This window comes from Gadus morhua, chromosome 6, assembly GCF_902167405.1.
Source record: "Gadus morhua chromosome 6, gadMor3.0, whole genome shotgun sequence".
Taxonomy (NCBI): Eukaryota; Metazoa; Chordata; class Actinopteri; order Gadiformes; family Gadidae; genus Gadus; species Gadus morhua.
Genome location: NC_044053.1, coordinates 19,291,305 through 19,314,149, shown reverse-complemented (window position 1 = coordinate 19,314,149; position 22,845 = coordinate 19,291,305). Strand labels below are relative to the sequence as shown.

General features: G+C 43.8%; 4 protein-coding genes across 6 annotated transcripts; 2 read left to right on the top strand and 2 right to left on the bottom strand.

Moving 5' to 3' along the window:
* The first annotated feature begins 312 nt into the window (after positions 1 to 312).
* LOC115545134 (RILP-like protein 1) lies at positions 313 to 7,797 on the top strand. Of its 2 annotated transcripts, none has more exons than XM_030358001.1 (8): positions 313 to 903; positions 1,390 to 1,537; positions 3,532 to 3,650; positions 4,001 to 4,300; positions 4,922 to 5,125; positions 5,407 to 5,558; positions 5,712 to 5,810; positions 6,588 to 7,797. In XM_030358001.1, the coding sequence occupies exons 1-8, from the start codon at positions 610 to 612 to the stop codon at positions 6,679 to 6,681; spliced, it is 1,410 nt and encodes a 469-aa protein (XP_030213861.1). In that variant the 5' UTR covers positions 313 to 609; the 3' UTR covers positions 6,682 to 7,797. The 2 variants fall into 2 exon arrangements, with proteins under 2 accessions (XP_030213861.1, XP_030213860.1); XM_030358000.1 differs by having other exon boundaries at positions 314 to 903; positions 5,404 to 5,558.
* Positions 7,798 to 8,562: 765 nt separating this feature from the next.
* rilpl2 (Rab interacting lysosomal protein-like 2) lies at positions 8,563 to 11,166 on the top strand. Its single transcript, XM_030358012.1, has 4 exons — positions 8,563 to 8,987; positions 9,105 to 9,256; positions 9,839 to 9,970; positions 10,547 to 11,166. Exons 1-4 carry the CDS (start codon positions 8,694 to 8,696, stop codon positions 10,566 to 10,568), a joined length of 600 nt encoding a protein of 199 aa, XP_030213872.1. The 5' UTR covers positions 8,563 to 8,693; the 3' UTR covers positions 10,569 to 11,166.
* Positions 11,167 to 11,420: 254 nt separating this feature from the next.
* kmt5ab (lysine methyltransferase 5Ab) lies at positions 11,421 to 15,630 on the bottom strand. 2 transcript variants are annotated; one of them, XM_030358003.1, is made up of 8 exons: positions 15,394 to 15,630; positions 15,147 to 15,247; positions 13,843 to 13,990; positions 13,372 to 13,582; positions 13,184 to 13,271; positions 12,771 to 12,830; positions 12,253 to 12,443; positions 11,421 to 12,015 (listed from the first exon to the last, which is right to left on the bottom strand). In XM_030358003.1, the coding sequence occupies exons 1-8, from the start codon at positions 15,401 to 15,403 to the stop codon at positions 11,805 to 11,807; spliced, it is 1,020 nt and encodes a 339-aa protein (XP_030213863.1). In that variant the 5' UTR covers positions 15,404 to 15,630; the 3' UTR covers positions 11,421 to 11,804. The 2 variants fall into 2 exon arrangements, with proteins under 2 accessions (XP_030213863.1, XP_030213862.1); XM_030358002.1 differs by having other exon boundaries at positions 15,364 to 15,555.
* Positions 15,631 to 16,515: 885 nt separating this feature from the next.
* On the bottom strand, positions 16,516 to 17,522 carry mtrfr (mitochondrial translation release factor in rescue). Its single transcript, XM_030358013.1, has 2 exons — positions 17,107 to 17,522; positions 16,516 to 16,980 (listed from the first exon to the last, which is right to left on the bottom strand). The coding sequence occupies exons 1-2, from the start codon at positions 17,386 to 17,388 to the stop codon at positions 16,759 to 16,761; spliced, it is 504 nt and encodes a 167-aa protein (XP_030213873.1). The 5' UTR covers positions 17,389 to 17,522; the 3' UTR covers positions 16,516 to 16,758.
* Positions 17,523 to 22,845: the final 5,323 nt, after the last annotated feature.

Genomic DNA, 22,845 nt, shown 5'->3' with positions numbered 1-22,845 from the left:
TAGGGTTGACCTCGACCTGCCTAGTGTCACAGGTAAGGACGCTCTCCTAGGACACACGATTTTTAATGTTTGTTCTTTAGCTGGTTAAATAGTTGAGTTTCGGGATTAGGTAGAGATGGTCAAGTTTATGCGTTAAAGATAGTTAAGTTGAGTTATTAGAGTTGGTTAAGTTTAGGGTTTGGGTCGTTAGGGTAGCCTGTGTCCTTTTAGATATTGTTAAATTTAGATAGGTTAGCTACGGGTTCTGTTTCCTCACGTTGTCATGAATTATTGAGTAACTCATGAGATTTATTCGCCATCCAAGCAATCATCTACTCTTGTCCCGAAGTCAGAGTCACGAAAAACATCGCGTCACGACGGTCCTAGAACTGCAGCCGCCCTGTTGCATTAACGTTGCGTGGCTCGAGCAACAACCGATTGACATTCGCACTTGAGTCTGGTTTTGGCCAGCAACCTGCGCCCTGGAGCGCATATAAACCGCTTTAAAGTCCGGACTCAGTGGACCGCGCTTACCTTGCAGGTTGAAACTTAAGTTATATTTGTTATAAACGTCTAAACTGACGGGAGGAGTATGTTCTTCCGGAGAGGGAGGGTTTGAAGAACGCAAAAATGGATATGGAGAACTTTGGATCTGCGTTAGATAAGAAGGCGTCGGAGATGACGGTGGTGGACGTGTACGATATCGCAGCTGTCGTGGGTCAGGAGTTCGAGTGGATGATCGACCGCTACGGATGTGAGGCTCTGCTGCGGCTAATGCCTAAAGTGGTCCGGGTCCTGGAGCTGCTGGAGGTACTGGTGTCCCGTAGCGCTGTCAGCCCGGAGGCGGAGGAGCTGCGGCAGGAGCGGGACAGGCTGAGGCGGGAGAGGGACGACCGGCAGGACCAGGAGAGGAGGCGCCAGCAGGTTGGTGACCCCCAGAGACTCCCGCTGACCCCATACGGCGGGGGTAGGCTACTGGCCTTTTAGCCTGTAGTGACAAGGTCTGAAAGAGAAGAATAAAAGTCGTCTTAAGTCTTGATCCCAATAGCATGTTGACATCTTAGTAAGTTAGGACTATTTCAGTTGAATAATACTGAAATACTGAACTCAAGACTCGTTCAGAGTTCACATAGACTCTGATACCGATATATTGTTGTTTCTCTTTCTTCTGACAAATGTATTAATTGTAATTTGCTTTGGATAAAAGCGTCTGCTAAATGCCCTAAATGTGAATGTAAATTAAAAGTGTATCCTAGCTTACCAAAACTAAAACTGCTATATTATATTGTATATTATTGGTGATATTATGAAATGACAGTTCTAGAATGATACCTACATTAATGTGAGAAATTCCAATTCAACTGTGCAGAGGTTTTTTGTGATATTGTTTTTTCTTTCGCCAAACGTCAGGAGCTTGAGTTGGTGGAGGACGCGTGGAGAGGTGAGATCCAGGAAATGCGCACTCAGATCTCTCACCTGCAGTCGGAGAACCACCGGCTTCGGACCAGCTTGTCAATCAAAGACAAGCCAAGCGCTGAGCAAGAGCCAAACGAAGATGGTATGCAGCAAATTAGGTTGCATCCCTTACGATGCCTTAAAATGCCATTTATTGGGCATTGAATGCACTAGTCAGATTAACATGGAAGGAGGCATATTCCGACAGTATAGAATCAAAGTTTTTTGAGGTAGGAAGGCCTGTAACAAATCACAGCACATCTTTGACTGGCGTTCTCCAAGTTATATTCATGTACAGTTTACTGTGTACATTACCTTATTACAATTATTGAATGAGAGGTGTACAACACATCTGAAATATATTTAAAAGGGACCTTCAAAACATGTAATACTTCTGTCTCATCGCCTTTCCCCTGTGTTACTAAGTGGCACAGCTCTGCTAATATATACGCAGTGGGGTGGTAACACGATATCAAAGTCATCAGACACTTGCTCCCCACTCTGCAAAACTCAAAGGCTCTCTTGGGAAAAAGAATGCAAGGCTGTGCAGTGTCAGAGGAAAAGTTAAAGATGTAGTTCTGCATTGTAAACACGCTGCTCCTGCAAGCTTTAGGAGTTTTGCAGGAGTCTTGCTCGCCAGGTTATTGACTGAGCAGTCCTAGTAGGATGCTAGCCTGGTCGGGAACCATTGGCTGTCAGAACAGATTAAACTGCAATTAAAAATCAACCCCACGACCTCACCCAAAGGGCCTGGCCATCAAATGTTCTGGGATTAATATATAAAGTTAACATGGTATGAAACATATGTATAGTACATGGATGGTTGTAATATGACATACATATTGCAGTATCGATGGAAGTAATCTTGCAATAATCATAGAGAGATGGAATGTTCAGTGTTGGTTTACTTCAAAGTCCATAAAAGCCGTGGTGGTCTTCATCGATGTCCTGCTCAGTCATGCAGACACAGACCCAGATTGTGCCAATGCTGTGGAACTGTGTGGACAGCATTAGCTATTGTGTGGGGAGAGAGGGGAGAGGGAAGAGAGGGGGACGGAGAGAGGGCTACTATGCTGGCAAGAGGGCTGTAAATCTATTTTTTACCTAGACAGAAATACAGCTCATATGTGCTTGTCACTTTTGCTGCAGTTATTTTTAGTTTCAAGGACATAAACAGACGGTCAAACAGTGAAATTATAGATTTTAATTTCCTTCAAGTTAGTCTGCTGCGATGGTAAAAACAGCGAGCAGTGCATTGTTCTTGGGGTCTTTGTACTGCAACAAGGGGCCGGCGTATCCACCAGTCAGCATCACACTACGTAATGGGAGCTGAAAAGAGTTCAATAAGATGGAAGTACCTGCTTGGATTCACTACATTGAACTACTGCATATGGTCATTTATATTGTGACAGACAAAATGGTTTATTGATTGGAGAGTCTGTAATAAGACACCTTTATTGTAATGTTTCGATAATAGACCTTCATCAGACGGATCGCTCAACAATTTATATTCTGATCATTTTATGGATATTTTTATTTTCATTTCTCATCAAATATTACTCACCCAAAGTGGACAATATGGCAATGCATGAAAATGAATAATAATATGATGGTAACTATGGACGTTGTAAGTGTGGGAAGATAATATCATTATACTCTTTACAGTAATATATTACTATAGTGATACATTATTGTGATAGGTTATTGTGATATGGTGATGCATGATTATGGTATGGTGATACATGATTGTGATATTGTGATAAATTATCGAGATATGGTGATACATGATTGTGATGTGGTGATACATTATCGTGATTATGATTGTGTGATATGGTGATACATGATTGTGATATGTTGATGCATGATCGTGATATAGTGATACATGATTGTGATGTGGTGATACATGATTGTGATGTGGTGATAAATGATTGTGATATGGTGATACATGATTGTGATGTGGTGATACATGATTGTGATGTGGTGATACATGATTGTGATATGGTGATACATGATTCAGGGTGATGATGCCCGGTAGATATGCGCATCAGTACCCTTATGTTCCGGGCTTCATGAATGTGTCTTCTGCGTACCCCCTAGGGAAGTCAGAGAGGGAGCAGCAGTGGACCAATAAGATGACAGATATTGTGAACAAACAGAGACACGAACTCTGTGCTAAAGACCACAAGCTGTCTAAGAGGAACGAAGAGGTGGAGGCGGTGAGCATTGAACCTCATGAACCAACAACTCTGGTCACATCAAACTCTTATTTTGGAAGTCTGATGGAGAAACATGGCTACTTTCTGAGAGCAGACTAGATAAGTCTGATCAAATGATGCAAAGGTGCAAAAGTGTGGCAACTCAATTGCCTTATTCAGCTATGAATCAAAAATGAATTATTCCATTTCATCTTCATTCAGCATAAACGACTTAATCTTCCTACCGATCAGAGACCAAACAATAAGCTCCGACCCAGACCAACAAAGAACACTGGAAAACCCAGAAGTAAAACCCAGTGTAGGTAAACCCCAACCTGCTCCAACCCCATCTCCCCCCTGGCCTGCTCCAGCTCCAGGCCCAGCAGCTGAGGCTGATGCGGATGAACCAGGACCTGCGCCGCAGGCTGGCCGCGTTGGAGGGCCAGGGCAAGGCAGGCGTGCAGCAGAGGGTGGAGCTGGAGGCGCTGGCCCAGGCCAGGCTGCAGGAGCTGAGCTTGCGGCAGCAGGAGCTGCACGCGCTGCAGCAGCAGCTGTCCGGCCTGGAGGCTGAGCGCCGCGGCATAGGGGGGCCAGAAAGGAGGGCGAGGGCGGAGGTCTCTCCGGCCCAGACCACGCTCGTGTCCACTCAGGTGGCCGTAAGCAGCAACAAGGTGACTTAGTTTAGTTTGTTGGTTGAATTGTGAGGGACATGTTGTACAGAAGGCCTGTCGGTGAGGGGAGATGTGTTGTTATAGTGTCACAATAAGTCCATTTAGTCCAGGACAGGTACGTATATTGTTTAATATAGGTAACAATGCAACAAATGATAAATCACATTATAGTATTTACATAAGCAACAACCAAAAACACTTGTCCATTTCTTAATTCAACACACACTCCGGCAGGTAGAGTAGCCCGCTGTCAAGGGGTCCACTAATGAGGATTCCTGCGGTAAACAAATCAACGCAGGCGGGTGGTTAGCGCTGATGGACCGTTAGGAGACACACCTGGCAGAGAGCCCTTGTGATTCTCACACCAAATTCCTTGATAACAGACCACATGGAGAACTGCTGGCGCTGTTGCCTTTATTACCCAAATACATCAACACTCTGATGTCCTGTCTTCTGTCTTATCACCGCCCACAAGTGTTCATACATCTATAGTTTTCAAAATGTGGAGAGATTGGAGGCAAACAATAACCCCCCACTACATTAACAATGACCTTTAGAACCTCTTGTATTATATCGTGTGCGTTTGTGTATGTGCGTGTGCGTGTGTGTGCGTGTGTCCAGGCTGTGGAGGCGCCAACAGAGCCCATCAGGCAGCCCTCACTGTGGGTGGAATGCGGAGGAGATTCTGGACTCCTGGCCGGTGTGTTCGAATCTGAGCCACTGTGTCCGGTCTACACCTCCTCGTCAGACACAAGACCCCCAGGGGGGGAGGAGGAGGAGGTGGGGGAGGAAGAGGAGGAGGAGAAGGATGTGGCTGCCTGCTCGGTTGGTAACGTCTGTTTGAATGAGGAAATAGAGGGCCTCTCTACGGCTGCTGTTTTTTGGAATGTTTGTTCAAAGGTCTGTCGCTGTGTGCTTTGTGCTATATTTGGCCCTGTAACTGCTCAGGTATTAATGCCGCCCGTGGCGGCATTAATACCATTTACCTGCATGCTGCTCTTTAAAGTGGAGATCTGGTCCAGGATCCATAACTTGGCCCTGTGAACCTCTAATTCGCTGTTCATCAGAAATAGGTTGTTTAAGGGTTCTGTTTCTCTTTAAAGCAGGCGGTGTCTGGGGGGGGTGAGGTCTCCCACGGTTCAGGGGATGAGTCAGACACACGCTTCACGCTGCAGGAGCTGCGGGACGTCCTGCTGGAGAGGAACGAGCTGAAGGCTCAGGTCTTCGTGCTGGAGGAGGAGCTAGCATACTACAAGAGGTCAAAAGCAACCCTGTTAACCAAACATCACTGATCCTGATGTTAGATGTTGTTGCGCCCCATAAACAGGGCTGCTGTTATGAGTTATTTCTGTCCAGTGGTATCAGAGCAGCTCTCTGAGCAGAAACATGAAACTTCTCTACATTCCCTCAGTGAGGAGTCTGAGGACGAGGGGATGTTATTCGCTGATCCAGAACCAGATCCACCATGTTCTGCCCCGGCGGCTCAACCAGACTCGGGGATCAGGCGCCTGTGAGTAAAATCGACCCGGTCACCTAACACACAAAACACCAGTCAAACGTCATACTTATGCCTGCTCAGAAATACCTCATACACCACAAATTGGCCTTATACGCCACAAACATTCAGAGGTCACCACAGTCACATCCTACAAAATAGACCACTGCAAAATGTACACGATTCTCCACAAATCTCCCCAATACACCACAGTTAAATGTACTTCATTCACCACAGTGAAATGTACTTAATGCACCAGAGTCAAATGTACCCAATACACCACAGTCAAATGTACCCAGTACACCACAGTCAAATGTACCTAGTACACCACAGTCAAATGAACCCAATACACTACGGCCAAAATTAACCCAATACATGTACATTCATCCATATCATGTACTCATTTTCAAACCACAAATGAAAGACCAAGGCAACACTACAGTCCAACGTGCCTAATACAAACATTGTTTAAGGTAGGAATGTGATTGTGTGAGAATGATCGGCACATTTTAAAATTTGCATTAAAAAATGCATTCATATTAATAAACATATAGTGTATTACATTCTTCATGTTTATGTTTGATTGATGTGTGCAATATAATATATCGGTATAGATATATTTGATGTATGATATGGATGGATCAAATAATAAAGAATAAAAGAATAGTTAGATAAAATACATAGTCATTTGTCTTCTGTTTGTCAACATTTCTCTGAAAGGATTTTTTCCAGTTGCAGTTTCTCATGCTGAATCTAGTTTTATCCAATTCTTGTGTTTTCTGGCCTGGACAGGATTTTCACGGCCATCATGCCGATGGTGGCGGCCGGTTTGATCCAGGACGACCCGACCTTGCTGCCCATCAGGAGGCTGTGGTCCCTCGTATGACCCATCAATACCATCCAAACCGTCTCTTTTAAATGTCAACCTCCTGTGGAAACATCTCTCTACGCCAGGGGTTCTCAAAGTTTTGACAACTGAGGGCCAATTTAGGAATCCAAAATTTGACTGTGGGCCGCCAAAGGAAAAAAAAAAATGGCGGGAAACGCCACCAGCATCCCAGTGGTCAAAAAAAACCTTGCACCGTGTACCTCCGGGAGTGAGGTCAAGTGAGGTCTAAATAACGAAACTGAGGTTCAGCCTTTCAAAGTAATGTACAGTCGGATTAAAACTTACAAATGTAAAAGGATTTAATTGAAAGCTAGAGAGAGTCGACTTTTCTCTTTATATTCATTTATTTTTGTTTAAATTAATATTGATATAATAATAAAAATAAAAAGGTTTTTTTTTCTTATATAAAACTTACATAATTATCTATGTCATTACGGGCCGCCAGGAATGATTCCGCGGGCCGTCATTGGCCCGCGGGCCGCACTTTGAGAACCAATACTCTACAGTACACCAACCGCATAGTGTTAATATGGTGGCAGCAAGGGCCATCAGATGGAAAATGAACTGATGTATTTGCACTAAGAAATATATTTTACGTTAGTGTAAGATATTATGGGTTAAGAATATAACGGTTTCCCCACCCTGCACTCCTGCTCAACTCTGCCCTGCTGGAATGTTCTTAAGAACACTAGCTGGCTGGAGGTTTGTGGCAAAGGGAACACAGCTCATGACAACCAACCAACTGTTGACGTTAGGTGGAAGAAATACCTGAAATAATAGGTCAAACTTAGGTCATTGGTAAGGTAACCTTTCTAGAATGTTTAGAAAATGTCTTAGGATTCAAATTATGTTTTATGTAAGGGTGGGTGATAAATGAACAGAGTACTTTTGTTTGGGTGGATATGTCATCATTGAGTTGAACAAAATATTTTAAATATAGCCCTATAGTATTCAGAATTTGAGATAGCCTATCAGAATGGCTTTGGTCTAATCCACAAAATATATATAAATATGACTTGTTGACCTATTGATGTTATGCATTTATCATCTGTATCCTTGTGAATATGTACATTTATAAATGATGCATTAAATATATACTATTTTTGTATGTGGCAGGGGTTCACAGAACTCTTTAAGGTAGGCCTACTGAATCCTTTCCTATGCTGCCATCTCAAATGAAAGCTTATTCAACCGACATCGGACCAATAGGCAGAGTGTGGTGAAATCTAACGATATAATATTCTGTGGTTGGAGAATAGATAAACCATGACTGTATCCACAATTATTAATAGTTTCACGTGTAGAACAAATTGAGAAAATCTTAATCGTCTAGAAAAATGTGTTTAAGAGCCAGTGAGCCCACTGCTTCAGATGGAATTCCACTTTGATTTGAAGAGTCAGTTAGCCACTGCCTCATTTAATTGAACACTGTGATTTATAGAGTCAGTGAGCCACTGCTTCAGATTAATTTAACACTGATTTAAGAAAAAGTGTTCTAGGAAGGTGGGGGGCATGTTAACGCCATGGTTACGACCCAAGCCAACTTTATGATACCTTTTTAGTAGCGTCCTTCTAACTGTTATGAGCGTTATAATAAGCGATGTCGTGTATGAAATGAGTCCGACAAAGCGTTATATTATTGGTGTCCATGAAGCAATTGGTGTCCAGGACAAATGACCCACGTTTAAAACGAATAAAACATGGGTATTGGTTCAACTGCTCTTTCAAACATAGACATCCTATAGGATGTATATGCTTTTATCATTAAGGTAAATTGAAACTTCCTATCACGTGCTCTGGCTCACCTGACTCATCGCCCGTCGCGCTAGGCTTCCCTGGTTACCATGGTGACTCTGCCCTCCTCCTGACGAACACAGTCCGCCCATTGGCTCCCGCCGAGGACAGCAATCCAGAAGTGACCGAAGGAAGAATCAACAGCAAAGTAAGTTTGCGTGTGTTTTATAGTTCCTAACTTACGGATGCGGTCTCAGGAAGGCCCCCGCTGAGAAATGGAGCTGCGGGAGGACGCCTCGCCCGCTTCGGCCTTCGAGAAGGACGCGTTCCAGCTTACCGTGGAGGACGTGTACGACATCTCCTACGTGATCGGTCGAGATTTACTCAAGATCAGCAGCTCAGGTGAGGAAGTGTCGGACCTGCAGTTCCGGATCGTCCGCGTTCTGGAGCTGTTCGAGACGGTGGTGAAGCAGTACAACCTGTCGGTGGAGGAGCTGAGGCTGGAGAGGGACAACCTTAAGACCGAGCTGGACCGTATCCTCGGGGAGAACTGCACGGAGAACGGCCCGGTGCGTCTGACTAGGGACTGGGCGTTACGCACGTCTCTCTGCTCTATTTTCCCCATTAGTTTATTGGTCCATTTTCAATGCTTGTTGGGATGACGTGTGGTCGTGTTCTGATTGTAGCCGGCAGTGGGACCCGATCAGTTGGTGATTGACCTGAAGGACCCCAACAGACCCCGGTTCACCATGCAGGAGCTGAAGGAAGTGCTCCAAGAGCGGAACCAGCTTAAGGCCCAGCTGATGGTGTCACAGGAAGAGCTCCAGATGTACAAGAGGTGAGGGATCTCGGAACAAACATCAGCTTAACAATTCATTCATTACTTCACCAGAATAAAGTCAACAAACTGACCACTGGTAATTAATCTGGCAAAAATATTTCACAACTGACCATTTATATATTGAGATTTCCTTTATAAAAAGTGATACGCTACATGTCTTAGGAACGAGAGTTTAATTGACCCCACAGTAGCACAGCAGCTGATCTTGTAATTTACTTGTATTCCAAGTCCTCACTCTGCTAAACAATGCAGACACTGAGACAATGTGTCACACATTCCACAGGTTCATTAATGTTGTCATCCACATGTTGTCAGCGTGGCTCATCCAATGTTCCTAACTTTTGTAATTCAGATGAAATGACTTGAGGGAGCTTAAGGTAATCACACAGGTTATATTTTTTATTTATAAAATATGTATTGTTTATTATTTCCATCTTATTTCATCCCTCTGTTTGAAAAGGAGTATTGAATGCTAAGACACTGCATCCAGTGACTTCCCATCCTAGAACCAGCACAGGCCTGTGATTAGGTAATTAGTGACCTTTCATTTGAGTCATTCATTCCTCTGCCCCATCCCAGTGGCAGGCTACCAATGGAGCCAGGTATGGTGGAGATAGACCTGGAATCTCCCCCTGCCACCGACAACGGCTCGGCTGCAGGCGACGACGCCAGAGAGGAGCCGAAAGATGAGAGAACAGCCATCTCAAAACTGTGAGTAATGTCTACTTAAGGTACATTCTTTCAGTAACATTTAACCAGTAAAACTGGTGTTCTTTGCTACATATAGTACTCGCCGAGGAACACTGGTGTTCTTTGCTACATATATATGTCTAGCTAAAAATAGTAGTTAACTTTTTATTAAAGTGTCCGTTCCCAAATCTCCCATGATTCCAAGGGATGATGTCCTCCGTAATGAGTGTTGTCTGAATGTGAGCGGACAGAAGGGCAGGAAGTTTGTCAGATAGAGCGAGAATACATCATGTGGGAGGGAGCTGGCTCTGAGATTACTCAACAGCCGGTCTACGGCCTCATAATGATTTACTTGTGACCTCTTCGTGTTTTTGCTGATGCTATGGATGCTTGCGTGTAGTCCAATGAAGGAAGGGATAATGGAATCTTCTTAAACCAGCGGAGACTGAGACTTATCTCCAGCTCCCATATCGTCTGTGACCTCAGCATAGTCTGTGTAGCTACTCTCTGGTGCCTTCATATAACATAGAATACATTAAGAGAAACCCTCAGCATTGTGTGAAATATTCCCAACTAATTTTGTTGTTCTTTTTCTAGGTTTTCATTCAGGAGAAAATGAGGATTACTTCTTACAATAACGGGACCAATTTATTTACACACAAGCCAACAAGGATTTTTTTCACATATTTTTGCATTTTTTTATACAACTTTTTTAAGCTTTTTTGTAATCCATAGGATGCAATAGCATGTGATGCATTAGACATTTTAAAGGTGCAGTGTTTATAATTTAATGGAATCAAGAACAATAGACTTGGCAGAAATTTAATATAATATTCATAAGAATGTTTTAATCAGTGTATAATCCCGTGAAAAAACTAGATAAGAGTGGTACTGCTAAATGCCACCAAATCCAACATTGAACCTTTAATAAGTGAAGGACAATAATGCAGGGGATTGTTTCTGATGATGTACATGGTGTTAACTTGAAAGTATTGACATAATCTCATCCTGTCTCAGGACCATACTGCTTAGTATTCAATGAACTTTCTGAAGTATTCAGTCCTAGATGTATTGAGATGATCGTCAATAGTTAAGCAACTGCTTTTTCAGCACCGGAAAGATTAACCAGCCCAGCAATAGTCCAGTGTTCTGGTTAAAACCAGACTATGGGATTCTGTATCCAAAGCAAACACTTGAATAAAGTGATCGATACAATTTCTAGAGAGACAGAATTTTCAGCGTTTTGTTATGATTGTGCTGCCAAGTAGCAACGCTATTAATCTCAGGGGAGAATTTGCTATTGTCCTACAATTGCACTAGGATGTTAGTTCAGATATGCAAGTCATGAGTTTAAACTACTCCTTTTATTGCCTGCATGTGTGATGGGCCAACCTCTGCTCACAGCAGTTTTAAATTGAGGACTTCAGAACTGAAAGTATTACGATTCAAAGTTAAATGCACATCCCCTCAATCTCATTTCAGAAAATGCAACAATTTTCACTGATTTATTTCTCAATTTACAATATGGCTTTAGCCACAACAGTGAAACAGAAAAATACAAGGAACTCCTACAGGGTATACAAATACTTCTCAGAAGAAATGGTATCCCTCACTCTTAAACTATCATTTTACGACAGTGGGTGAAGAGAAATTAAAAGATAAAATCATGAAAACAATACAGCCAAAGTTCAATTCGTGGAAAAGCTCATGTCTAAATATTTATAAAATCAGCAAGTTAAACTTGATTTAAAAAATGAGCAATTTTACAACTATGCTCAGTCATATTATCATCTTCGAAACAGTGTTGTCAATTAAATATGTGAGGGGGGGGGGGGGTGGGGTGGATGCCAACAGCCTAGTATTTGAGCCAGGGATGAGCACTAAGAGAGGCTTTGCTGCGATCCCCATAGTCGTACAGCAGCTCTTCTTCTGCGTCAACGTCCCTGGCCGCCACCAATATGAGATGGGGTTTTCCATCAATGTCGTGAAGCCTGGTCTGGCAGTTACCAGCTTTACTGTGGTTGATCAATCTGCCCAGGCGGGTAGTTTCCCTTGTTGCGTCCACACTAAAATAAAAAGGCGCTGTAAAAACAGACTAGTATACATCCATAGAGCTACTATTATTAGTAGCATGCAAAGTATTGACCCGAATGAATTTCTTCAGATGTGATCATTGTACCACGTGTCCTTTGTTTGAAATTAGATGCCAATTCAATGTGGTTTTGGTCAAAGATCAATAAAAAAAATAAGAGCCTTTTAAAAAATATGCAGTGGAAGTTACAAAATTGCTATGTTCCACTCACCAGTAGGTTTTGCTGTGGTACTGGAAGTAGTACATGTAACAGCCGGTGGCAGGGTCCAGAGTATATTCAGCCTCCCTTTTCTTAGCCCGTTCGATATCCAGCAGGTCTCCGTTGTACTCCACCACAAACTCTCCTTTTATGAAGCCCCTGGTTGCAAACACTCCCCTTCCTTTGTCATCTATGTGTCGCACCTATTTAAATGGAGAACACGTTTGCAATTAATATTGAATATTGAATTGAATATTTGGTCAAAACTTGAGGTGGTTAATTAACCTAAATTGGCGGTGATTTAATACTATTAACAAAAGTAGTTATCGCAGGGGAATCTTTCCTCCGCCTTCAATGTCCAGGTTTTCTAATGCTGTCCTTCAATATACTAGGATGGGTATAGGGTCCCAACAAGTTATTTTAATAAATGTTTACATTCTCGCAGCTTTATTTTTTTTATATATAGCAAGATAAGGAGCAGGAAGATTAAACAATTCATAAGTTAAACTCAATACTTCTTTAACCGGTACCTGCAATCCTTCTTCGACACCATTCTTGATAAGTTCGTTGATGTGTTTCTGTTCTTCATCCTTGGGAGTTTTTGGGAGAAAAATATGACTTTCGTTAAGATTTGACAGACAAATTCTTATGCTCTAGTTCAGTCATCGATGAGAACCAAATTTTTACATTTAGGGGATTTTTTTATCCAAAGTGACTTACAACCTGTCATTCATACACTGACTGTGGAGTCGACCACGCAGGGTGACAGCCAGCTCAGCAGAAGCAGTCAGAGTGAGGCGTCTTGCTCAGGGACACCCTGACACTCTGAGCTACTGCCACCCCTCCTCGTCCTCCAACTCCTCATGCACCTTTCAATCCTCTAGTACCAAGAGGATCATGGCGTCTTATTTGCTCCAAGTAACACAGCAACTTTCATACCAACCTTCATCTCAGCTTTAGTTTTCCTTGAACTCCTTCTAATTGGGTAGTAATCTGTGACTTTCCTGTTTTGGGAAATCTTATTCTCTGTTCTAGAAAACAACAAGGGGGAAAGAAACAAGACGTAAACAACCATGTGATTCAGGGTTACGCGTTTGGAATCATTTGGATACATTCAGTTTCTAAACATACTTTTTCACCCTGGCTTTGTGACCACCACCTTTCTGGGTTTTGGTTCCATTAGCCTTGTTTTGTGGTGCAGGCCCAGTCTGTGAAATGGGTTCTTTGTCCTGGGTTTTTTCTGTGTTGGTTTGTTCTCGGGACTCCGAGAGGAGCAGACAGGCCCGGGCTGACTTCTGTTCGTTGGACTTCGGAACCTCGCTGTGTATTTCAGTAGCTCGGTCTAAAAATGCCAATCATCAAACATTAGACCAAGAACCAATCCTTCCAGTTTGCCATGAAACCGGTATCAGAACGAGTGTCAGTTAATACTGATATTTTGTGCAAGTCACAGACAAAAAGTCTGCCTTGCTGATCCACCGAGAACAGCAACAGCTGAACAATATAAGTTACAGATAAGGCAAGAAAAAACTAAAAGGAATCCAAAATGAGCACTTGTGATAGAATTTACAAATGTTGTCAACCACTCAATAAATCCCCTACCTTTCTTTGGCTTTGCTGCATCAGTGTGAGGTTTTTCCAAGCCATTTCCTTCCTGGAATACACAGCTGGAGTTTTCACTCAGAGGGGATCGAGGTTTGCTCGGACTCCACAGGCTATGGAGTGTGGACTGGGCTTTACACGAGTTGTCCTGCAACACAGCATCATTCATGTTCGCATTATTGGAGAGATTAACAACCTTGGTGCAATACTTCTGAATGGATCTGCTGTGTGCTATTAATACAAAGGTATGGGATGAATAGAAGGGCAGATTACATATATAATTAAAAAAGTTTATTCGACTGCTTAATGCTGAATTACCACCCCTACTGAGAAGCTGACTTTACTGCCCTGGATAATTAATGTGTAGCATCATTGTGTGAGAAAGTGTTGGTAAAAGGAGTAGCCAAGTAGGAACCCTGTACCATAAAGCTACGTCTATATCGGCTCTTAAGTCTCACGCATTCAGCGTGAATCACAAGCAAATCACCCTAGCACACGCTCACACGACACACTTCGTATTTCTCACGCTGAGAAATTACCAGGCTAGCGCCCACCAATTTGCGCTGCTATTTAACAGTGGAACAGGTAGGAATCCAATGGGTTCCCCGTACGTTGGGTAACCAGACGTCCTCTTTTGCCCGGCATGCACTCTGAGAAAATCGTCCGGGATTTTATTAAAGTCTCATACATGTTCACGTTGAATTTGCGTTGCGTTTTTCTGGGTTGTTCACGAACTATTAGGCTACGACCGCCCATACTCAGTTCTGTTCGCTTTGCATTGGTGGAAGTGAGTAGGGGGAGTGGTTAATTAGAGCGTTCAGATTGGACGGTTTGACTTCGTCATGTTTTGTATTTATTTTTTTACAGGGACAAACATTAACAAATTTATCCTACAGGGCATTGATAAAGTTCTATCTATTGAACAGAAAGAAACACTTTACCACAGCATTGGCCTACTGAATGCCACAGATATATTTTAAGCATTGGACTGAATGAATAAATATATAGTTATGTTTTTGCACGTTTGCAACGTTTAAAAGTTCAGGGAAAGGTATATGCCTCTACTGGTGTTGCTTAAACCAATAGCCTTTTGAGGCTAAAGTGTTGTTTCTGAATATTAAAGTTAGGGGCCAATAATGCTTACTATCATACATTAGTCACCATGTCTGTGGACACATTGGTATGCCGTCACATGTTAATATACCCCCACACACACACACACAAAAACTTGAGAGCCCTGCCGTTATCCAATATTTCAGTACAATAGTTCAATAGTTCAACATCATTTGACCAAAACAATGTACCCTGTTCATCTCTGGTTTGTTCTCCTTGGTCTCCTTGAGGGCTTCTCGGTGTTGAATTGGGTCCACGGGATTACTGGTGGTCGTCAGAACATGCTTCTTCCCTAAAGAATAGAGGCAAACATATAGGTAACTGAAGATACTTGATAATAACGCCGTGAAACCAACCACCAAACAGTCTTTGTTGTTAACACTAGCTCCATTACGATAAATCACCGACATGAGGTTACAACATGCTCCAGCTGGATACCTTTGGCCATCTCAAGGCTCTAGACCAGCCGAGAAGGTCGAGGTCTGCTGAGGGTTCGGCGGTCGAAGGCTGAAATGTGCAATATTGTCTAATTAGGAACAGCACCAGAACGCTGCTCGACCCAACGCCAGAGCGTGTGATGGATTTAAAAAAAATGTACCGCGATGCTGATTGGCTATTTCTACAGCCAGGATATACAGAGCGAGGTAGGGCCCTCCCCCTTATTTCCGAGAGGGCCCTCCCCGTTATTTCGGGAACATCCGTCTGAAGCTTCTAGTGGCGAAGTCATGCCTCTTCCGGTAGGGTTATGGTTGGGTTACAAATGAGAGAAAGTAATTAATTTCTGGTCCCAGTCTTTATATGCCCTGGATTACACACAGGTTGTTTGTGGATTTAAATTATAATTTTTCATCCAATGAAAGCTAAACAGTTTCATGAAGATGTTTGATAATGTAAGGTTTGAGAGCAGAGGCCGCTCTGTGAAATACAGCTCTTCGCTGCCCTCGACGCGAATGATATACGTCACCACCCGCACTTAGAATTCCGTTACAGACATGCCGATCTCTCTGCTCCACTTCACCGCTTTTTTCCAAGGGGAGAATAAAACCCTAACCCATTTGCACAATAAACCGTCAAACTCTTGACATGAAAAAATATCATTTAAATCCACAAACAACGTGTAATCCGGGGCATATAAAGACTGGGACCAGAAAATAATTACTTCCACTCCCTTGAAACCCATTCATATTTTTCAATCTAATAGGTCCCATGGGCTCTACTGGAAGGGCCGTGACTTAGTCGCTCTATAAGCCCATGTTCTGAAAACGTTTGAATTTGAAGCATCTAACATTTCTAACTCAATACATTGAGTTAAATATCGTTGTCACTTTCTTGCTTTCTAACTTGGTTTAAATAATCTTCAAAGTTTATAATATCGGAATGGGTTTTGTCGTTCACAAACTATTTTTGCTTAACCCGTTACATAAGCCCTCGAACATAATTTATCCGTTGGAGATAAACTTGTTCATAGTTCATCATTTGATATTGTACACACGGTTTGTGTTCATGTTGTTTGAGGAGTAACAAAATATATTTTTTTATATTGTCATTAAATACAACAACTCGGGGAAGTGCATTTTTATTCAATGAGCATCTCCCTCAGGTTCTGGCTTCTTACCCAAAAATATCGCCGAAATAGGTTTCTTAAATGTAAATATTGAGAACATAAACTGTCTGGTTCCTTATTCAAAACATAACAATGACGTTCTTATCAACTACAGCCAATCATTGTTATCCACAACTCTTATCATTATTTACACTCACACACTGAAAAAGATATACCACACTGAATATTACAATCATCTGTCACTTTATGGTTTTCATCTCCGCTGCAAGGGCTTCTTTGAACATTCTCTTTTTCTCTAGATTGTCATTGGCGTTTTTCCTCTTCTCTTGTTTCCTCTGCATGGACTCCATCTTCTTCTTGATGATTTCACTGTCTTCTCCTTTACATGCAATATCCACTTTTCCTCTCAGGATCTCTCGAGCACGTTTTCGGTTTGTTTCCACCGATCTCGTTTGATGACACTGGGGAAATAAAAGGCGGAATGGTGACAATAAGCCCGCACGACCCAGGAAGGCTAGTGATGTTCATTCTCAATACCAGAGACCAATGCACAGACGTCCATGCACAGATAATCGTGATTTACATACCTTCACTACAATCCCAGTGGGGATGTGCTTGAGCACCACACAGTTGCTGGTTTTATTCGTAGCCTGCCCGCCCGGTCCCGACCCTCGAACGAATTGTTCTTCGAGGTCTTCCTCGTTCAGGACAGGAAGATCTATGAGGTCCTTCTTCCCAGCTGCTAAAACCCACGCAGGTCCTGCAACAGGAGCGACCCTCAGAAGGGGAGCTCTGGTGAGAGATCTCCCCCACGGAATCCACCTGGACGCTGAGTACACGGAACTTATCAGCAGCAGCACCGAGCCCATAGCAGCCGGTCAGATCCTCCTCACACTTAACATGATGTGGAAACATAACATTTACAACACGTGAAGAGTATGGGGTCCTCAAATCATCAAGGACGTAAACAGGATATCAGGACGACTTCCTACTAGGCAGCCAATCGGGAGGCAGAATGTCTTGGTGTTTTTTTTTTTTTTTTTTTATATGAATGCCTGGTTAAATGGATCCCTGTGTGTAGAAGAAGGCTGTAGGAAACACGGAGAACTAAGGTGTGTAGAAGGAAGTTCTACTTTTACACTTTTGGGGTCATTTGTAAAGTAACATCTGCATTTATTAGCTATGTGTACAGATATATAAAGATAGTAGTTGGGCCAACTGGGAAAGTTAATCTTTGAGACAGCGTCAGTGAAGAACCACAGACTAGGTTATTGAGTTGAAGAAGTCTGTGAGTGAACCGGGAGTTCTATGATGTAATCTGAGCGCGCAGTCAATCGACATGCAAATTCCTAAAATGATTTTTATTTCTTGACTTGTCATAGCTATGACTAAAAGCAGGTGTAATAGTTTAGACATTATGCAAGCCTTCCAAATATATAGTCATTACCCGGGCGCCGTGCAATAACAGGATACAAACTTAGTGTGTTTTATCTCCTAGACAAGGCATAGTATTAGAGACGCGTTATTCTAAAGCGTCCACACGGGGGTGCTACGGCGTGTTATTCTAAAGCCTCCGCACGGCGGTGCTACTGCATGTTAATCCTAAAGGCTCCGCACGGGGCGCTATTTCGTGTTATTCTTAAACCCTCCGCTGGGGGGGCGAATCTTTTTTCGTAGGATGGTAGGGGCAACTACCGCCTTTTTCACCTCTGATTTGCCTTTGATTAGTTAGAATGGCTCTCCTCCGATTGGTTAGGGTTAGAGTTAGGTTTATGGTTAACCCTCACCCTAACCCTAACCAGAACCCTAAACCTAACCATAAAGTCCTCCAAATAGCAAACACGATTTGAAGGAGAGCCCTTCTAACAAACCAGAGAGAAAAATGCGGTACATGCCCCTACCATCCTACGAAAAAGAGATTGGCGCACGGGGGCGCTACTACATGTTATTCCTCAAGCCTCCGCACGGGGGCGCTACTGAATGTTATTCTAGAGTCTCCGCACGGGGGCGCTACTGAATGTTATTCTAGAGTCTCCGCACGGGGGCGCTACTGCATGTTATTCCTAAAGCCTCCGCACGGGGTGCTACTGCTTGTTATTCCTAAAGCCTCCGCACGTGGGTGCTACTGCGTGCGTTCTGCGGAAGTGCGTTACCGCTCGTATGCATCGCGACTGTTCGGCCGACAGGAGGCGTTTCAAACCGTGTGACTCGGCGGCTGATCCTGGGTCTGCGGCGGACGGTGGAGCAGCGGTAAAAGGCGTAGTGTAGACTGAGGATGGCTGCTCGTCATCCATGTTCCTGCTGTACTTTGGATTCTAGGAAGTGGAAGGAGCTCCTCGGCTAAGATTTCTCCTGCCAGACGATCACGGCTGTCCAACCGAGAAAAGTGTAGATACCAAGGACGTTTAGTGGGTCGCGTTAGCCTCTCCTCGACCTAGCGTTTCAGCGTTTGGTGTTCAGCGCTCCGATGCCCCGGGCCGTCAGGAGAGCCAGAACCCTGGTCTGACCCAGAACCCTGGTCTGACCCAGTGCATCTCCGCTGTCGAGATGTTTCTGCACCCAGCGCTCTGATTTGAAACGTGTCCTCCCATGTCGCAGGCGTTACCGGGCAGCGACGTGTCGGACATCAACACACTCAGGTTCCACTGATGCCAACGGGATCGGTGGCCGACTTTTGGTTGACCTAACGTGCCGGTGTTTAGGAACCCGTCTGGTGAACTACGAGGAGGACAGCGTGCCTGTGAACTGGATGTCCCGGGTCCCGTGTGGACCGTGGGTCGGACCGGCTGACCAGGTATGTGAGGACCAGTCTGTGATAACCATGCTGGGATTGTTGCTAGGTAACTAAACGGTGGACTTGGTGTAAAGATGGAGTGTTTACTCCAGCTCTGTTTCTGCTCTGCTCAGTGACGTGAAGTCGATCATCTGAACGCTGAACATCTCCGTGCGATAATGAAGGCATCCCACCGTGATGTATTAGTTTAGTACGGAGGATTCCTCCGCCTTTCCTCCTCCGACTCTAACCTTAAAAGCAGTGTTGTGCTGTGGTGGTCCGCACTGGAGGTACCTCCTGGTCTGGTCCCAGACGTCCACCATAAAGCTCCTCACAGGGTTCGGCCACAGGTAGATCACCAGTTGCATCTCATTGGCTAACACGCCACAACGACTGCATTTGGTTGCACTTGCTAAGTCAACACAAATGACTCCCATAAATGCCCGTTCTTAAACGACGGTCTTTGATATCCAAACGGGGTGTACTCAGTATTTGGTTCGATAATGGAGAGCAGAACGCAATGTTTTGGATTTGGTTTGGAGAGCAGAACGCAGCGTGATCACACATCCTGCATTGTATGTCAACGCCGTCAGAACATGTTAGTGGCCTTCAACTTAATTTTCACTTCTCCAGCGACTGCAAGTCTGCTGGGTGAGTCACGGACCCACTGCTGCTCTTATCGGGATGTTCGCTATTACAGAAGACTTCTGATCAGGATGCTCACTGTTACAGAAGTCTATCAGGACAGCAGCTGAACATACCTGCAATCAAACATGTACGTTTGACTTGATATGACACTCGTGCCATTCAGGTACAGTGTGCTGTTGGTGAGACCCCTTCGCCCGGCTAATCAACACAAGAGCACAGACAGGCCAGCTTCTCCGCTGTTTACACAGAGGCAGAACGTGCTGGTTGTGTGTTGTTCACGTTTCTAGCACGCTATAGTAGCGTGCCAAAGTTTGTGATTCCTAGTTCAACGTGTAGAAACGGGCCCTGTAAATGTCACTGCGTGTTTCACACCCCGGTCTTCTGTCGGCTGTAAACCACGTCATGGTGTTTGTCGATCTAAACCTGAATCTAGAACGACTTGATCTAAACCTGAATCTATACCTACCCACATGATAACAGCGGAGACTGACGAGAGCCCGCCCTCATTCCTCAGTGGTATCTCAGCCTGACTCGACATCACATCTGACATAAATTTCCATTTTGCATAATCGAAGTCCTGAAACTTCTTATAAACAGGGTTATTATGAGCCTGACAATAAGTCCGTTTTCATTGGTCATCAATCATCTTTTGATTGGTTTGAAATTAAGATATTGGCTTAGCGTAATTCACAGTTTTATAGTTTAGTCTCTACTGAATTATGATTAGTAAATTATTAATAAATACTTTATTAAATTAATTTAACATCAGTGGCCTGTTTAACAATATAATCAGAAGGTCCCAATGCGCTTTTTGTGAATAAAATGCAGATGTTTATCGTGATAATAACAATGTTTCCATGGTGGCGGCCCTAGTCAGCTGATATGCCAGCCCCTATTCCTTCTCATCAAAGACACATGTTGCATTTATGTGTAGAGAAGCCTTTTGTTGTCAAACTGTGTTTCTGAGGTCATAATCTGCTGCTCCCGCGCGATCTGTCTGGGTCTTCTCCTAACCAGTCTTCATGGCGTACAGGTCTTTCTTTCTTCTTTTTGCTACCCGACTGGTTTTCTTTGTTTTAAGTGTTCCCTCCTGGGCTGAACCTTATTTTTCTAGTAGTCTGGCAGCAGCAGCCAATGGGCTGTCAGGCTGCTGTAGGCCTGATTGTCGTTGCTTCTATGAAAATGAAGCAGTGGTTGTACTTCAAATGTAATACTAGTACTACTCTACTAATATTGTACTTCTACTGTACTATTACTACTACTTGTACTATGTTACTTATTACACACAGTGCTTGAGAATTCGACCGAGAAAGTAATAATGCATGTATTAATGTCCCAGACAGACGGTGTTCTTAAATGTACTAGCTTGGATTGTTTGAACCAAAAGTCAATTGTTGTTCTTTGGTCTGTAAAATCGTATCAGCTTGGTGAGATGGACCCGTGGGGGGGGGGGGGGGGGGGGGGGGGGGGGGGAGGGGGGGGGGGGGGGGGGGGGGGGGGGGGGGGGGGGGGGGGGGGGGGGGGGGGGGGGGGGGGGGGGGGGGGGGGGGGGGGGGGGGGGGGGGGGGGGGGGGGGGGGGGGTGGGGGGGGGGGGGGGGGGGCGGGGGGGGGGCAGTAATGTACCGAACATGTTTGTAGACATCATAGATGTTTTTAGACATCATGGATGTTTTGTAGACATCATTACCCGTAGCAACAGTAGTGGTGATAAGGCCTAAAAAAAAAAAAGTTTGGTTCCTGTTGGTGGTCTTTGAGGTCATGGTAGGTAGGGATTTATTTTATTTTTTATTTTATTTTTTCCAGCGGCAGCGAATGATAGTAGGTTGTTTTCATTTAAAAACGAGAAAATTCGCTCATCCTTGTACAGAATGAAGAGGTGCTGTACCAAAACGTAATTATAGTTTGCATCAAAAAAAAAAAAAAAAAAAAATTTTTTTTTTAATTTTTTTTTTTTATAAAGCTCATAAAATAATTTGGGTCGCACATAAATTGACAGGGTCGGTCGGAAACCGGAACCAAACAAAAATTTTTTTTAGGCCTAATCAGGATGCAGATCGCCAACAGAAACACATCCTGACATTGCAGCTCATTACCAACGGCGGAGTGTTTGCAGTTAACCTCTGACGACGGCCTCGCCTCGTTGAAAAGCGTCTTCGGCGTGATTCTGATGATTTGTAGAAAACTCCAACCGGTGGTCCTCATGGTGGTCTGGGCTAGAAGTGTACGGCGGTATGGTTTGAATCCCCGCCAACCTTCTCTCTGCTCCCCAGGTGGTCTCTGAGCGGTGTTGCGTAATACCAAGAGTGAAAGTGGAACTTCTAATGAAACGCTGCAGAGCTCGGGCCATAAACGGAACAGAGTGAGGGGTTTATGGGACTGTTTAAAGGGCGGTGGACACGTTGTCAACCTGGTCCATCTGATAACTGGTGAATTCTCTTGTATCTTGAACTAATGCAGGACAAAGGAGGAACAGAGAGTTAATGATTAATTGGTCTAGTTTGTATAGTTATGTAATTCGTAAAGGTATGATCTTGACCTGGAATCATCTAGACCTTATTTTAGCCGAGGCGATTCTTTCGGTTTCTGTGACTCTCGACGTGGATCATCCCCAAACCCGAAACATCACGTTAAGACCATGCAAGCTTGCACTATAACTTTTGATTCTTATACGGAATAGGAACTCCTATTGGTTTTGTAACTAAAGAGAGAGGAACATTCAGTATGTGGGCTGTACATAGGCTTTAACATATCGCCAAGTAATGTGTCAGACATCTTTATGCTTGTTTGTTATGGTCACTCTTAATACTTAAATTTACAGGCAAACGTATTTGGTATGTTTTTTTTTAATCCAAAAGCTGCTGATAATCAGCTTACATTCGTCATCCTGTATCTTTGCCCACAGTC

Bases quoted from the DNA above. Each gene is read 5' to 3' on its own strand.
- LOC115545134 (XM_030358000.1), top strand. From the start codon at position 610: ATGGATATGGAGAACTTTGGATCTGCGTTAGATAAGAAGGCGTCGGAG. The intron at 1,538-3,531 runs GTATGCAGCAAA...CGTACCCCCTAG, and splicing joins GCAAGAGCCAAACGAAGATG to GGAAGTCAGAGAGGGAGCAG. The intron at 5,811-6,587 runs GTGAGTAAAATC...TGGCCTGGACAG, and splicing joins GACTCGGGGATCAGGCGCCT to GATTTTCACGGCCATCATGC.
- rilpl2 (XM_030358012.1), top strand. From the start codon at position 8,694: ATGGAGCTGCGGGAGGACGCCTCGCCCGCTTCGGCCTTCGAGAAGGAC. The intron at 8,988-9,104 runs GTGCGTCTGACT...TTCTGATTGTAG, and splicing joins ACTGCACGGAGAACGGCCCG to CCGGCAGTGGGACCCGATCA. The intron at 9,971-10,546 runs GTGAGTAATGTC...TTCTTTTTCTAG, and splicing joins AGAACAGCCATCTCAAAACT to GTTTTCATTCAGGAGAAAAT.
- kmt5ab (XM_030358002.1), bottom strand. From the start codon at position 15,403: ATGGCCAAAGGTATCCAGCTGGAGCATGTTGTAACCTCAT. The intron at 13,272-13,371 runs GTATGTTTAGAA...GTTGTTTTCTAG, and splicing joins CACAAAGCCAGGGTGAAAAA to AACAGAGAATAAGATTTCCC. The intron at 12,444-12,770 runs GTACCGGTTAAA...CCATTTAAATAG, and splicing joins GTGTCGAAGAAGGATTGCAG to GTGCGACACATAGATGACAA.
- mtrfr (XM_030358013.1), bottom strand. From the start codon at position 17,388: ATGGGCTCGGTGCTGCTGCTGATAAGTTCCGTGTACTCAGCGTCCAGG. The intron at 16,981-17,106 runs GTATGTAAATCA...TTATTTCCCCAG, and splicing joins CCACTGGGATTGTAGTGAAG to TGTCATCAAACGAGATCGGT.